Source organism: Plasmodium gaboni, chromosome 6 (assembly GCF_001602025.1).
Source record: "Plasmodium gaboni strain SY75 chromosome 6, whole genome shotgun sequence".
NCBI classification, from domain to species: domain Eukaryota; phylum Apicomplexa; class Aconoidasida; order Haemosporida; family Plasmodiidae; genus Plasmodium; species Plasmodium gaboni.
In genome coordinates this window covers 831,284-848,050 of record NC_031486.1, presented here as the reverse complement: position 1 = coordinate 848,050, position 16,767 = coordinate 831,284, and the positions used below count along the sequence as shown (strand labels likewise).

Below are 16,767 nucleotides of genomic sequence, written 5' to 3'. Positions count from 1 at the left end.
AAATTAAAAAAAAAAAAATAACCATATAAATAAATATATATTTATAAATAATTATATTAATAATATTAATAAATAATAAATTATTAAATATTTTTTTTTTTTTTTTTTTTTTTTTTTTTTTTTTTTTTTTTCTTTAATATTATCATATTGTATTTAATAATTTTCCATTTACATAATCATTTATTTATTCATTTATATATATTTGACTTGTTCAATATTTAATAAATTTTTTTTTTTATTTTTTATTTATTTTTTTTTTTTGGTGACTAAATGAAGAAGGTTTGCATAAATTAAATCCTTGAAATGATACCTTTTTATTTTTTCTTTTTTCTTTTGGCTTTTATATGTATAAAAAAATCAGATGAGAAGAAAATAAGCGAGCAGTATGAATACATAAATTTGTTAGCCGATAAGGAATACCGGAACAAATTACTGGCTCTAAAGAAAAGAACATTTAATAACAAGATAAATAATAATAATAATAATAGTAATAATAATAGTAATAATAATAGTAATAATAATATCAATGATATATTTAATAAGAAAAAGTTTGTTTTTTCCTTCTATGGAGCTTGTGGTTATAAGAAAAGAAAAGTTCTAGAAAAAATATTCAATATCACATCAGAAAAGGATCAACTAGTTAATTTAGGATATAATCAAAGATTAGGCATATGGTTTGGAAAGGATAAAGATCAGAATTTAAATATGATCCTTGATATCGATTTATTAGAAAACAAAGAATTTATTGAGAAGAATAATGATACGATATATAATTATGACAAGCTAATCGAATTAATATTAAAAACAACAAATACTGTTATAATCCCCTTATCAAATGAAGACATACAATGTGTAACTGATGTTTCAAATAAAAGTAATAAAATTATTGATGGAAAAAATAAAAAATCTAATAATTTAAAATATAAATTACCTGTTAAAATTGAATTATTTTTGAATGAATTAAATCACAAAATAGAAAAAGAAGAAGAGGAAAAAAATAAAAATAAAAATAAAAAAAATGAGACTCATTATTCGAATAATAAAGATATATTAGGTAAAAAGATAAATAATGTATATTTTATTTTTCTTAATAACGAGAAAGAGAATAAAAATAATTATACATATAATAATAATTTTATAGAAGAAATAAAATTAAGATATAATAATATAAATTTTCATTTTATGAATGAAAATAAAATAAATCTATCTTTATTACAATCTAATAATTCAAGTGAATGTATTACATTAATAGATAATATAGAACATGCACTTAAAGATATGAATACATTTAAAAACTTTTCAGAGTTTAATAAAACATGTGTATATAACACATATGTTATAGAAGAATCATATATTAAAACATTAAATTATTTTGATAAATATTTTTATATATATGAAAAAAATATCACCATGGGAAAAATCATAAATAAATATAATATTTTATCTAATGAACTTATAAATAATTCTCTACTTTTATTTAATTTATTAACATTCGAACAAAGTGGTACGAAATTTAAACAAATAATTTTTGAAAAATTAAAAAGTAGATTTCATATGTCTATACGTAGACAAATATTAAAACAATTATTATTATTAGAAAAGAAATATATAGAAAAAGGTAAAGATATCATATTAAATAAATATTATATTAAAAATGATAAAGAATTAATAGATAATCAATATAATCAATTAGATATTTTAAAAACATCTTTAAATAGTCAAATAAAACAAGATATACAAACATTAATACATAAACAATTTTATAATGATCCACATTTTAATAATACAATCAATCAATTTATTTATCAATTCGAAGATAAATTAGATCATACATTAAATAATTATTATGAATTAAATAAAAGCCCTTTTAAAAAAATATTTGAAAAAAAAAAAAATTTCAAACAAGAAGAAAATCAACAAATTAATCATAAAAAAAATAAAACATCTATATTCCCATCAATTAATATGAACTTAACCTTAACATCACTTATAAGAAAAAGTGGACTTGGAAATTTACAAAGCTATTTTGTATATGATCTAGGATTGTTAACATTTGTATTTGGCTTACTCAATGATAGGGATACCCCAGAAGTACAGCAGCAAGGAGCACATGTCCCATTTTTTAAATTCCAGCCAAAAATTAATTTAAAATTAAATTTTAAGTAATACAAGGAAAAATATTACAACAAATGGCACTTTAAAAGGATGAACAAAATATATTATTCCATATATAAATGGAAATTTACCATAAAAGGATATATACACCTAATATATATATATATATATATATTTATATTTATATATATGTATATGTTTATCTATTTATTTATAATTTAAAATTTTTTTCTTCTTTGACCCAAAATTTTGTTTAAATTTTTTTTATCAAACGTTATAAAAAAATATATAACATTTGCATCACTTTATATATCTATATATATATGCATATCATTTTTTTGTATTTTCTTTTTTTTTTTTTTTTTTTAATTTTTTCCTCATTTGTTATGTAAAATTAACATTTTACTTTTCCAATTTTTTATATTTTCTTAATTAACCATAAAAATATAATAAATAAATAAAAATATATATATATATATATATATATATATATATACTTGATGAAAGACAATATATAATTTTTTATTCATTTACAACAACAACAAAAAAAAAGTTGAAAGGGTTTATATTTTTTTATAAAAAATTTGTAAAAGTGAAGACATAAACAAATAATTACTCACTTTATTCATGATAAGAATAAATATAAATATATATCAAATTGATATATTTAAAAATAACATTTTATATCCTGAACAGTTTTATTTTGTTGTCTCATATATTTAAATATAAAATACGTTATACCTTTATTTCATATATATTTTGGTCTTATGATGAGTCCATTATTTGATTTTATCTATACAAATCGAAAGATAAAAATAAAAAATTATACATACATATATATATATATATATATATATATATATATAATATGTTTATATATATTTTTTGTTACCGGTCCTCGTATGGTCTTTCTTTTTTTAATTTTCTTTTTATCGTCACTTTTTAATTTGGGCCACAACACACAACAACTTAATTCCTAAGGATAGGATGATTTATTTGTCGTTTTTAAATAATTACATAATCATATATTAATATCAAATATAAAATAGCAATACATATAAAAATAATATACATATGTATATATATTTATATGTGCATTTTGTTTTTCTTTTTTATCATATAGCCTCTTTCTTTTCTCTTTTTAATTACAAATTCTTTTTTTTCGTTATCGGTGTATTCTTGAAAATATTTTAGGGATTCACAATGCCCATCATAATTTAGGCCCCTAAAAGAGAATATCGATAAAATAAAATAAGATACCTTTAAATTTTTTATGTAATTATATCTTCATTTCCTACACACCAGCATTGCCCATTATTATTTTTTATCCACCCTAGAATGAAAATAAGAAAAGCATATAAATAAATAAATATAAATATATATATATATATATATATATATAATTAATTCATATTTTATAACATGTATATTAAATATATATTTATATAATATATCTTATATCAATAATTATTTGTAACCTTCTGGGCATAAATATTTATAGTCTCTTTCATAATTTGGCTCTGTGCAAACATGTATTTTATGCTTGGATAAATTTTCTTCATCAATTATATCTTTATTTAGTTCATCTATAACATCCTGATCAATTCTAAAAAATAATATATATATGTAGGTACTTGGGTGTATGGCTATATCTGTATATGTGCATATATCTATATCTGCCCCATTATAATATTTCGAGTTTATAATTATTATTATTGTTATTTTTTTTTTATTTTTATTAAAGAAAACATAAGAAAGAAAAAAATAAAAAAAAATTGAATACTTGTAAAAAGATTTATATTAATACCTATGTATTTTATTTGTCTACAAATTTTTATTCCCATAAAACATGTTTAAAAAGAAGAAATACAGAGAATGTTCGTAGTAAAAAATAAAAATAAATTGCAAATATATTATATATATATATATATATATATATATATATAATTTAATATTATAAAAATAAATGTAGTACAATATCTCTGGGGGTAGGAAGACTTTCAGCCTTATGTCTTATTTCCTTAGACATATCTTAATAAAAATGAATATATAAATATATATATATATATATTTATAAATTTGTAATATAATATTTATTAATATAAATTCATATAATATATAAATTATTTTTTATTAGGACCTTTTATTATAGCCATCTGATTTACTAAGAGAATTGAAAGAGATAAGATAAAAATAAATTACAAATATGAGATAAACTTATTTTTTAAGGAGTTGTAATAATATATATTATAAAGAGAAAATGGTTATGTAGCAAAATTATTTTTGATGGACTATATAATTATTTATTTTATTTTATAGTTTTAGATTGCCTGCTTTCCATTTCTTCGTCCAAGGCCACATACATGCGCAGATATTCAAATACGACAAGAACAAAAATAAACAGAAAAAAGGAGAGATATAATTCATCTTTAATACATAAATAGAAATATATATATATATATATAGTTTTATAATGATACAAATATATAACGTGTTTTCAATCTTTTATAGAAATTTTTTTTATATATCACCATTGGTTATATTAAATAAAAAAATATATATATTTATATTTATATGTCATTGCATTTTTTATAACATCCTTATTATCAATATTACTTTAATGTGTATATACAAAATTACAAAAACTTTTAATATTAAGGATGTGGTGAAAATATAAAATGAACCCCTCAAAAAAAGAAAACATTAACAAATCAAGTAAATTTCTTTTCCTAAATATATATATATATATATATATATATAGACATAAAAAATTCATACATATATATATATATATATATGATCATAATTAAAGAAGCAAAAAAAATTTAGTCATATATATATTACAAATTTTATAAAACAAATCGTTATAGATTTATATATATATCATCATTTTGTGTTTTTTTTATGTCAAATTTTTTTCTATTAGAAAAAAAAAAAAAAAAAAAAAAAAAAAACTCATATGAACAGTTTATTTTTAATAATAAATTTAAAAAAATTAATTTAAAATTTTTTTTTTTTTTTTTTTTTTTTTTTTTTTTTTTTTTTTGGAAAATGTTTCGGATAATATGTTTTTTTTTTTAATTTAACAAATAAATAACTTTTTAATAATTTCATTTTTAATATTGTTTTATTTTTTTATTTTATATATTTTTATAATATTTCATTTTTTTCATTATGAAATAAATTTTTTTTTGTAAATTAAATATGAGTAATAATTATTTTAATAATGAAGCTCCTCCTGATAATATAAATAACCTGAGTGTAATATAAAGAAATATAAAATGAACAAGTATACATAAATATATGCTCGTAAAGTATATGCGTATATGTATACATATATATATATATATATATATATATATATATATATATATATATATACATTTATATTTATATCTTCTTATTCTTATTAATTTAATATTACTTTCTCTTTTTTATTAATAATCATTTTATTAGTATGATGAAGGATTAGCGCAGCAGAACAATTTTACAGATAATGAAGAAGAAATGTTTTCATCTTTTTTTTCTGATAACAAGAAAAATATATGCCTTCCAAAAAGTTTAAGGGAGCACATGATCATTGAATATACAGCAATATTTGTTAACATTGTAATAATAGAAAACCAATAAATATGCACATATATATATATATATATATATATATATATATATATATATATATATATATTTATATCTATATCTATATTTTTTAGTATAATACATAGGAAAAAATTAATTAAAATAAAATTAGATGCTCATAATTTCTTATAGTGTCTATATTTTTTCTTGCACTATATATATATATATATATATATATATATATATATTTTTATAGGAAGGCGATATTGCTGAGTTTTATTTAAAATTAAACAACGACGTATTAATAAAATTTCCGTTCTTGCATGTAGATCATCCGTTACATAATTATTACGAATTTGTTAAGTCAAATACGAATAAAAGGTTGATAAAAAAATATCCTAAAATTATTCCAAGTCCTTTAAAAGACTTATTTCAATATGTTACTGATTTAGAAAATGCAAAAGTCGTGAATAATGAAATTAAAAGTAAAAAATTAAAAGAAAAACAAATGGACAATGTAAAAAATAAAAAAGAAAAGAAACAAATATCTATGAAGCAAAAAGAGAATCAGTCTTATTCTTCCCTTTTTATGAGATATATGCAGTCTGATGATGAAAACAGTAACGCATCAGTAGAAAATGATAAAAACGAACAAAATGATGAAGATACACTTAGCAATGAAAATATGATGGTAAGATTATTAAAGCAAAAAAAAAATATAATAAAATAAATAAATAAATATATATATGAACGTATTCCCTTCACAGGAAATAGATAATATTATTAAAAAATTAAAAGATAAAAAGGATAAGTCGCCTATACAGACAGCAAGATTTTATCTTCAATGTATTGAAAAATTCAAGTATTTACAATATGGGTCCAAGCAATATAAATATTTTGTGTAATATAAAATATAATACAAAAAAAAAATAATATAATATAAAATAAAATGAGAAAAAAATAAATAAAATATATGTTCTTATGAAATATGTTATATTTTTTATTAAATAATATAAAATAAATAAATAATATACATATATAAATATATATATATATAACTACAAATGTAATACATATTTCCTTTTAGACAAAAATTATTATGTGATCAAAATGGATTAAATGTAAACAATTCAGACATTAAGGTAAGGGAAATAATGCACGTATATATATACACATATATATATGTATATATATATATATAATACAAAAACAAAAAAAAAAAAAAAAAACAAAGGCACATATATATATATATATATATATATATATATACATTACAGTCTACAGATTTTCTGGAATTCCTTCTAAAAACAAATGAACACAAAATAAGTTTAGATAACGTAATAAATGAGGATATAAATGAACAACCAAATAATCATGATACTGAAACAGAAAGAGATGATCTTCAAACCATGCAGGATTACAGAAGGTGATAAAACAAAAAAACTAATAATAAATAATATATATATATATTATATTTACACATTTTACGATTACATATAATTGTCATATATCATTACATATTATAATTTATTACTTTACCATATTGTAGAGAACGAGCTAAACTTATCCTTCATGGTTTTAAAAATAAGTGATTTTCTTTTCCTTTTACTTTATTTTTAAGTATTCATTCTCATACATATTTATGAAATTTAAAAAAATGAACCAAATTCTTTTTTTTGTAACTCCTCCCTAGCAACTCTCCTCCTAAAATAATAAAATAAATAAAAAGGTAATTATAAAATTATAAAAACAGCATTAAATTGAACAGCTACTACTAATATAGAAATATATGAATATATATATATATATAATTGTTTTCTTTCTTTCTTTTTTTTTTTTTTTTTTTGTGAATTATATAATAGCTAGATAGCCAAAATTTTCATATTTTCCTGATTGCACAGGTAATGTTCATAAAATATTTACCTGTACAAGTAAGGTATTTTGACTTTTTTTTTTAAAAATTGAACATTCATCCATTTTGGATGTCTTCGAACTTTGAGACGTAAATTACTTTTTGTATATAAAATTTCTGAAAGGGGCAATTCTCTTATTAGCGTTGCATTATCATCAACATAAGGAAAAACGTTTTCACTTTCTGGAGTTTTTATTTTTTGAGTAGTTTTCCATATATTTTCTTCTTTTATAATATCATAAAGTTTTTGTATTCTTCCTCTTTTTAAATTATTGTTTAGATTAATTTCGATTTGTGGATAAATTGTATTATTGAGTTCATGTACCAAATTATATAAATAATTATTTTTGTAATAAGAATTGTTTGTATAATCTTTTTTTAAATTTTTATTTTTTCTTTCATTTGATACTTGTTCCAAACCAATTCCACTGAAATATGTGTCAGTATTTTCTAAGATATTTAAAATATAATTTTTGATTTCAGGATTATTTGCACAAATACTAGGCCATAGATATCTAGTTTCATTAATATTATAATAATATTTCCACTGAGGTTTATCTACAGGCCATGCTCTAGATGCATCTATATCGAATGATTTACTACTACCATCAGGTAAGTATTTCTTATTTTCATTCTCATATCTATACCCCCATCTGGGTGTTAATATGTCTTCTCTTCTATTATGATACAAACCTCTTTTTTTAATTCTTTCGTTCATACCCCATTTTATTCCACTTACTGGAAATAGCCCACCCTTATGGCCTCCTCGTGGCATTCAAAAATATTATAAATAAAAAAGTGTGTATATATGTGTACAAACGTATACGTATTCCTAAGTAATATAAGTATAATATGGAGTTATACAAATAGATAAATAAATATATATATATATATATATATATATATATATGTGCTCTTTTATCCAATGGTCTTAAATACTAACATATAAAGCCTAGTCATAATTTATAATAGTTATATATAAGTGTAATATAAAAATGACAACATATTATATACTTGAATTATATATATTTTATTATTAGTAAAACTTATTTTATCTTTTATAATGCCTAATCATATTCTTTTACAATTTTTTTGTTAATATGACAAGAATTTAAAAAAAAAAGAAGATTAAAATATATATATATATATATATATATGTATTATATTTATATCTTCATATTTTTTAATATATTACATATTTTTGATGCCATGTTAATAATTTCATTTCAATTTTTCCAATTGTATAAAAACAAAAATAAATACAAAAATATATTTATATAATCCTATAGGATTAATTGAATCATATATAAGGTAAAAAAAAAAAAAAAAAATAACAGTAATATTTAAAATATAATTTTTAGTACATGTATATATTATACATATACTGAGAATAAAAAATGAATGTGTAATTTATAATTATATAAATTAAAAATACTAAATTTACATAATCATTTCATATTAATTTTTAAAAATTTCATTAAAGGTTTTATTAAAAATTACATTAATTTTTTACAAAAATAAGAAAGTTAAAAAAAAAAAAAATATATACACATATATATATATATATATATATACAATAAATACATAATTTTTATTATGTATATACAATAGCATTTAAAAGTGAAAATCTTATAATTTTTGTAAAAATAAAAATGGAGAAAAAAAAAAAATATTATATATATATATTATTTTTATACTTATGTACTATTATTATTATAATTAATATATTTTTATTTTTTGTGTATATAAAATATTTTAAGTTAGCCAAAATATATAAAAAGCATTAAAAAAACATAAAAAAAGACCAAAAGGGAAAAAAAGTATGAGTAACTATATACATATAATAAATAAATAAATATATATATATATATATATATATATATATATATATATTTTATATATTTCGGGTATATAGCACTTTGAATATATAATAAAATCATAAAGTTTGATATATTGATAAATATAAATGATATTATCTCTTCACACACTCACATACAGACAAAAATATATATATAAATATTTGTATGAAAATATTTATATACAAATATATACATATATAAATATATATATATTATTTATATTATTTTTATAATTTATGGTAATTGTGGAATGTCCGCATTTAATGCGATGACTGCTGCTGTGATGGCTGCTCCCTTTCCTGAGCCATCATCTGCTGGGATAATAATTAAATTTTCAGCTTTATCAGCTAATATAACTTTTAAATGTTCTTGTAATCTTTTACAATACCAAGCATTTTTAACAAATAAGGAACCATCAACACCACAAGTAAATTTAGAATGTTCAATAATTTTTATTCTTTTGGCTATAGCAGCAATAGTACCAGCAGCAAGAGCTGCAGATCTATTATATACAGCTTCACAAATTTTACGTAGGGCATAAATTTGTTCATCAGTAAAATCCATATCCCAAGCAGCTTTAGCAACTTTTCTACTATCTTCAAAATTTTTTGATGTATCATTTAATACAACACTACCAGATTCTGAATTGAAACTATCACTAATCCACATCTTTTTAGAGCATGCACTTTGTAAAACATTAACCATAAATCTTCTTACGATTTCACCTAAGTAAGCACCAGATATCATTTTTTCAAACAATTGTCTACTACGATTAGCTGAATACCAATCCATAACTAAATCAATAGGTGATGTAGGTAAATCCTTATCAAAATTACCAAATTCAATATTTATAATTTTTCCAGCATACTTATATTTCTTCCATTCAGGTTCATAATAACAACCATTCGAACCAGTACCTAATATAATACCTATATAGCATGGTGGAGTACCTCTACCTTTTTGATATGCACATGACATAAGGGTACCAACAGCATCATTTAATACACAACAAACTTTTGCTGGAATTGCAGCTCTGACAAAAGCATCATTCATTAATTTACATACGTCACGACCTTCTACAGGGTCATTTGTAGCTCTACCTGTTTCAAAACCTTTCGTCCAATCAATAAGAATTGAACAATTAATTGAAGGTGAAGTACAAGGGAAAGAAAATGTAAACCCAACACTTTTCACTTCCTTATTATCTAAATCATTAAATTCTCCCATAATATATTTAATTCTTTCAGCAAAATGATCAAATAATTGTGATGCTGTTGCGTGCTTATCTAATAATCCTTTCTCATGAGAATAAGATCCTGTAAATTTTAAACTATATGTTTCTTGATCTCTCTTTATTTTACCTTTTCCATCTAATGAAGCTCTTACAGCTCTAAAATTTGTACCACCAAAATCTATAGCATAATAAGTACCCTTCTCTTGACCAGTAGGAATGTTAGCAATACAAGAATCCAACATCTTAAAACTACACTCATGAGGAATCCATAAATTTGGATGTTTACGATGAGCTTCTAAACCTTTCTTTAATTCATATACAAAATTATCTACAAACTCTTCTAATGTTGAAAATGTTATTCTTAACTGATTCACAAATTTATTAATTCTCCATGATAACTCTTCATTTATTGGTATATCACATTCTATTGTATCTAACTTGGTATATGTTACATCATTTTTTGCAATGTCGTACTCACTCATTTTTAAATTTAATACAGAAAAGTTTATTCTAAATAATAACTAAATGTATATATAAATATATATATATATATATATATATATATATATATATATAAATATATGTAGATATTCTTATGTTCCTATATTTATCTTAGGTAATAAAAAAATTAGTGTGCTTGGTCTAATATTTCTATATGATATAAGGATCAAATTCAATTATTCAAAAAAAAAAAAAAAAAATATATATATATATATATAAATATAAATATATATATATATAATATATGTGTTAATAATATATATATATAGTTTATATTTATTTATTTTATAACATTTATATATATATATATATATTTTATATAAGTAAAATGCCCTAAAAAATATATATATGCTTATAAATAAATTGTAAATATATTTGAACAATTAAATTATTAATCCATATTACATATATACATAATAATATTAAATATAATATATATTATATAAATACCATTAGATTATAATAAAATAGAATAAAAATATGTTAAATATTTATATTATATTATATATAAATAATGAAAAAAAAAAAAAAAAAACCACACAACAGCAATAAGGGGAAAAAAAATAATATAAAATGAAAATTCAATTATTCCTTAATGTGAAAAATTTTAATCATAATATTATAATATAATATATATAAATAAAAAACAATATAATTTTATATATAATATGTATATATATATACATATATATATTATTATATTTATATATTTATATATTTTTTTTTTTTTTTTTTTTTGTGTTTATTGTTATATAATTATAATATAATGATAATAAAATAAATTTTAAAAAAATTAAGTAAAATAAAATAAAATATATATATATATATAATATAAATTTAATTATATAAATATATTACGTTAATATAACAATCCTATAGTATATAATATATATATATATTATATGTATTAATAATATTTTTGTATAAATATCCTTTTTAAATAAAAAAAAAAAGGAAAAAAAAAATTTTATTATAACATAAAAATATGTAAAAAAATACTGCATTATAATATATGTATATATATAATATATATGGATACAATATATATTATATAATAATTATACATATATATTATATATATTTAAAAGTATACATATGTAAATAAATATTATATATATATATATATATATAATAATATATGCATTAAAAAAAAAAAAAAAAAATTAGTGAAATTAAAAAATATTATATATAAACATATAATAATTCTTTTAACATTTATATAATAACTTATTTAAATGTAAAAAAAAAAAAAAAAAATTTTCTTAAAAAAAAAATAAAAGTGTAAATTATATAAGCAAGACAATTTAAATATCCCCCAACAAAAAAAAAAAAAAAAAAAAAAAGAAGTAAAAGAAAAAAGTAAAAGTAAAAAATGAAAAAACTAATAAATATTTTAAAGGATTTTTTTATATTTGAATTTTTTCTTTTTCTTTTTTGTTTTTTAAATAACAAAAATTTTACATACTAACTAAAAATTAAAGTGTAATAGGAACATTACATAATATAATATATATATATAAAATATATATACATTAATATGATATATATATATATATATATGTCATACATACATTTTATTTTGTTAATAATAAACAAAAGAAAATTAACATGATATTTAAAAGAAAAAAGAACAAATGAAAACAATAATATAATTATTTCTTTTAATTTCATATTTTTCTTTTATATAATATAAAGTTAGATTTCTTAATTTTTTAGTATATTTTAATTTAATATAAAAAGAAATATATATCAACCTTCATGAAGGATGATATTAAAAAAATATAAGTTCATAGGGTATAATAATATAATATATTGTGTATATAATAGGTAATATTATGTATATATAGAGCTAATATATTATGAACAACAATATTCCTATTATAAAAATAATATCATAGGATTTGAAATATATTCAAAAAAAAGTTTTTAAGCCCACAAGAAAATTTAACTTTTTATTAGTTTGGAGGAAATTTATATCTCCTTATTTTGCTTATCAAATAAATAAATATATATATATATATATTATATATGATGAATATTTATATTTTCTATATATATTATAATTAACTTCAATCCAACATACAGTTCATTTATTTTTTATTATTTATTTTTTTTTTTTTTTTGAATATTTATAATTATTTTTTTCTATATATTAATAATAAAACATATTTTGAAATACCATTAAATTGGGATTATTTATACCTTTTATATTAAAAAAAAGGGGTCGTTCAAAATTTTTACGAACAACTTAATAAATACAAAGAAAATAAAAAAATATGTTTAACATAAAGATATATTAAACATTGTATAATATATATATATATAATAGATATAATTCTGTAATTATTAAAATTAAAAAGCTTTCATTATATAATTTTTATATATATATATATATATATTTTTTTTTTTTTTTTTTGTTTTTTTTTTTTAAAAGAATTACATGAATAACTGAAGCTGTTTTATTCAATCTATATAAAAATTCAAATATAAGTAGTTATATAAAAAAAATAATATTACAAAAAAAAAATCAAATAAATAGAAAAAAATAAAGCATAAATATATAGCACATAATTTGTTATGTGTTTCATACTTTACTAATTAAACGCTTTTATAAGTTATTCTCCATTCTTTTCCTCCCTTTTTTTTATAAATATACAATTTTTATTTTTAAAACAAAATATATGGTTACAGCTAGCTATTTAAAGTATTCATATTGGGAAAAAAAAAAAAAAAAAAAAATATTTATATATAAAAATTTTGTATATAAATTAGAAAAGTATTTATATTATAAGTATGACTTCCTAAAATGTTCCATCATATATATATATATATATACATATCTCATAATATTGTCGTATTATTCCTTTTTTTTTTTTTTTTTTTTTTTTTTTTTTTCTCTCTTTATAAATTTTCCACTAAATCTAAACCATTTTTCGAATAGAATGTTGACCTTTTAATTAATGGTAATTTAAATTTGCTATAATCAAATGGTATTTTCCTTTTGAGGGCTTTTGAATCATTACCCTCTTCATCATCATACCACTCAATTTTTTCTCCTGAGTTTTCCAACATAGTATCAGCTGTTGACCAACTAAAACGCACAATACTAGGAAATCCAAAAACTGAATCAAAATTATTTTTTAGGAAATTTTTGGTTACTGGGTCTCCTGGATAACCAGATCCAAAACCATTATCTATATTAATAATTGGTTCTTCATATTTCCATTTTTTTAAAAGAAAATCACGTGTAACTTTAGCACAAATTGAAGCAGCACTTACTACTGGATATAAAGAATCAGCTTTTTCTTTTACTGTGCATTTTATATGTGGGAACATTTTTTGTAATTTTTCTTCATATACACTTGCTTTCCCTACAGTATCTACAAAAACTTCTGTTAAATTACATCCTCGACTTATAACATGTTCAATTATAGATATAGCTGTATCATGTGATATTTCATTTAAATTATATTTTTGTTTTTTTAACATTTTAGCACTTATGTCTTGTGGTAATAATATATGTACTCTCCAACCAAATGGTAATTTACTATTATTTAATTTTACAAACATTTTTTCTCTATCTGCTTCAGTTATCTTTTTTGAATCATCAATCTTCATTTCTTTTAATAGTTTCTCATGCTCTTTATTGCAATAAAAACCAGAATATACCATAGGTCCTAACACGGGTCCCCTTCCAGCTTCATCAATACCTAGTCGAACTTCTTCATTACCAAATTCATACAAATTATCAATAATAATTGGTTCCATATTTATATACAAAAAAAAAAAAAAAAAAAATCTAAATTATGTCTTGATATCCTCAACACATGAATAATTATGTACAATTATAATAATCTGTGTAATATAACTAATGCATGTTATAATTTAAGTAACATTAATAAATATTTATTTAATAAATGCGGCTTATTCGTTTTATATGTTAAAATTTGTATGAATATGTAAGAATTTTTTTTTTTATTTTTAATATTTACAAGTTGATAAAATTAATTAATAACTTTACTAATACTATAATAAAATAGGTATGAGGTATATATTATGTTTACTTGTTACAATTATAAATACATACATATATATATATATATATATGTACATATATATATATATATATATATATATATTTATTTATTTTATTTTGAAGACATATTATCATATCCATAATAATTAAAGAATAATTGAGATGAAATAATCAAATGAATTTTCTTTCTTAAGTATTTATATACAAAATATTTCATTGACATGTTTAAGTCTCCAAATATTATGTATATTTAATTATACTAATGTTTTTTCTATATATAAGGAAAAATACATTAATATTTATGACATTTACCATGATATTTATTTATTTATTTTTTTTTTTTTTTTTTCTGTGTAAATAGATACAAATATGTCACTGTTTATATATTACTTATAAAATATTATTATACAAATATTTATGTATGGATTCTTATGTGTTATAAAAAAGATGACCTTTAAAATATATGTTTATGTTTAGATGTAATATTTTTTTCGCAATAAAAATTTTTAAATAATTAAAAAAATAAAGAAAAGAAGAAGAATTTAATATATATATATATATATATATATATTTATTTTTTTATATTTATCTATTCATATGATATTACAATGCTGCAACCTAATCAAAAGATTCCTTTATTTATATCATATGAAAAATAATATATATATATACGTTTTATTCCTCTTAAACTCGTTATGTATGTCCTATTATTTTGGCTGTATTTTTTTTTTTTTTTTTTTTTTTTTAAATGAAAATTTGGCTAGAAAAGTCATATAAAAAAAATAAAATAAAATAAAAATATAGCCAAAAATATAGATACTTATATATATATATATATATATATATGTATATATGTGTATATTTTAATTTACTTAATATACATTTTTTAATGATAGCACATAGGACTACAAAGCATTTAAATACATATATTAAAAGTTATACCTTATGTGTTTTTTTGAAATACATATTATATATTTTTATCATCATAAATTATATATAATATTAATTAAATATTGGGGTGTAGGAAGAATATAATATTTATAAATAAATATTTTTTTTTGAACACACCGCAAAAAAAGGAAGAGTCAATAAAAAGAACATAACAAACAAAATATAAAGGGAAAAATTTTCGTAAAACTGAAATCAAATATAGTAAATGTAAATATGTTTTATAATTAAGCATGTTTTTTTTTTTTCTTTTGTTATTCATATTATTATATACTTTTGTACAATAAAAAAAAAGAAAAAAGAAATAAAATATATATATATATATATATATAATAAAATAATCCTTTAGTGTTCATTATTACTATATATCTTAACACCCTTATATATATATATATATATATATATAAAGCTTTTTTTTTTTTTTTTTTTTTTTTTTTTTTTTTTTTTTTTTTTTTTTTTTATTTTTTTTTTTTTAAAAAAAAAAAAAAAAATAATATTTTTTTTTTTTTTTTTTTTTTTTTTTTTTTTTTTTTTTTTTTTTTTTTTTTTTTTTTTTTTTTTTTTTTTTTTTTTTTTTTTTTTT

General features: G+C 18.3%; 6 protein-coding genes across 6 annotated transcripts; 2 read left to right on the top strand and 4 right to left on the bottom strand.

Moving 5' to 3' along the window:
• Positions 1-303: 303 nt before the first annotated feature.
• PGSY75_0624400 (hypothetical protein) lies at positions 304-2,166 on the top strand (the record flags this gene model as incomplete). The annotated part of the gene is made up of 1 exon (XM_018784824.1): positions 304-2,166. The coding sequence occupies one exon, from the start codon at positions 304-306 to the stop codon at positions 2,164-2,166; it is 1,863 nt and encodes a 620-aa protein (XP_018642878.1).
• A 697-nt stretch (positions 2,167-2,863) lies between these two features.
• On the bottom strand, positions 2,864-4,542 carry PGSY75_0624300 (hypothetical protein; the record flags this gene model as incomplete). The annotated part of the gene is made up of 9 exons (XM_018784823.1): positions 2,864-2,908; positions 3,008-3,091; positions 3,265-3,340; positions 3,418-3,448; positions 3,594-3,721; positions 3,923-3,939; positions 4,091-4,146; positions 4,256-4,279; positions 4,446-4,542. The coding sequence occupies 9 exons, from the start codon at positions 4,540-4,542 to the stop codon at positions 2,864-2,866; spliced, it is 558 nt and encodes a 185-aa protein (XP_018642877.1).
• A 777-nt stretch (positions 4,543-5,319) lies between these two features.
• PGSY75_0624200 (hypothetical protein) lies at positions 5,320-7,286 on the top strand (the record flags this gene model as incomplete). The annotated part of the gene is made up of 7 exons (XM_018784822.1): positions 5,320-5,376; positions 5,572-5,724; positions 5,951-6,385; positions 6,462-6,595; positions 6,782-6,836; positions 6,972-7,120; positions 7,244-7,286. The coding sequence occupies 7 exons, from the start codon at positions 5,320-5,322 to the stop codon at positions 7,284-7,286; spliced, it is 1,026 nt and encodes a 341-aa protein (XP_018642876.1).
• Positions 7,287-7,343: 57 nt separating this feature from the next.
• PGSY75_0624100 (hypothetical protein) lies at positions 7,344-8,381 on the bottom strand (the record flags this gene model as incomplete). The annotated part of the gene is made up of 2 exons (XM_018784821.1): positions 7,344-7,398; positions 7,618-8,381. 2 exons carry the CDS (start codon positions 8,379-8,381, stop codon positions 7,344-7,346), a joined length of 819 nt encoding a protein of 272 aa, XP_018642875.1.
• Positions 8,382-9,699: 1,318 nt separating this feature from the next.
• PGSY75_0624000 (hexokinase) lies at positions 9,700-11,181 on the bottom strand (the record flags this gene model as incomplete). The annotated part of the gene is made up of 1 exon (XM_018784820.1): positions 9,700-11,181. The coding sequence occupies one exon, from the start codon at positions 11,179-11,181 to the stop codon at positions 9,700-9,702; it is 1,482 nt and encodes a 493-aa protein (XP_018642874.1).
• A 2,920-nt stretch (positions 11,182-14,101) lies between these two features.
• PGSY75_0623900 (putative ribonuclease H2 subunit A) lies at positions 14,102-14,968 on the bottom strand (the record flags this gene model as incomplete). The annotated part of the gene is made up of 1 exon (XM_018784819.1): positions 14,102-14,968. The coding sequence occupies one exon, from the start codon at positions 14,966-14,968 to the stop codon at positions 14,102-14,104; it is 867 nt and encodes a 288-aa protein (XP_018642873.1).
• Between the last annotated feature and the right edge of the window lie 1,799 nt (positions 14,969-16,767).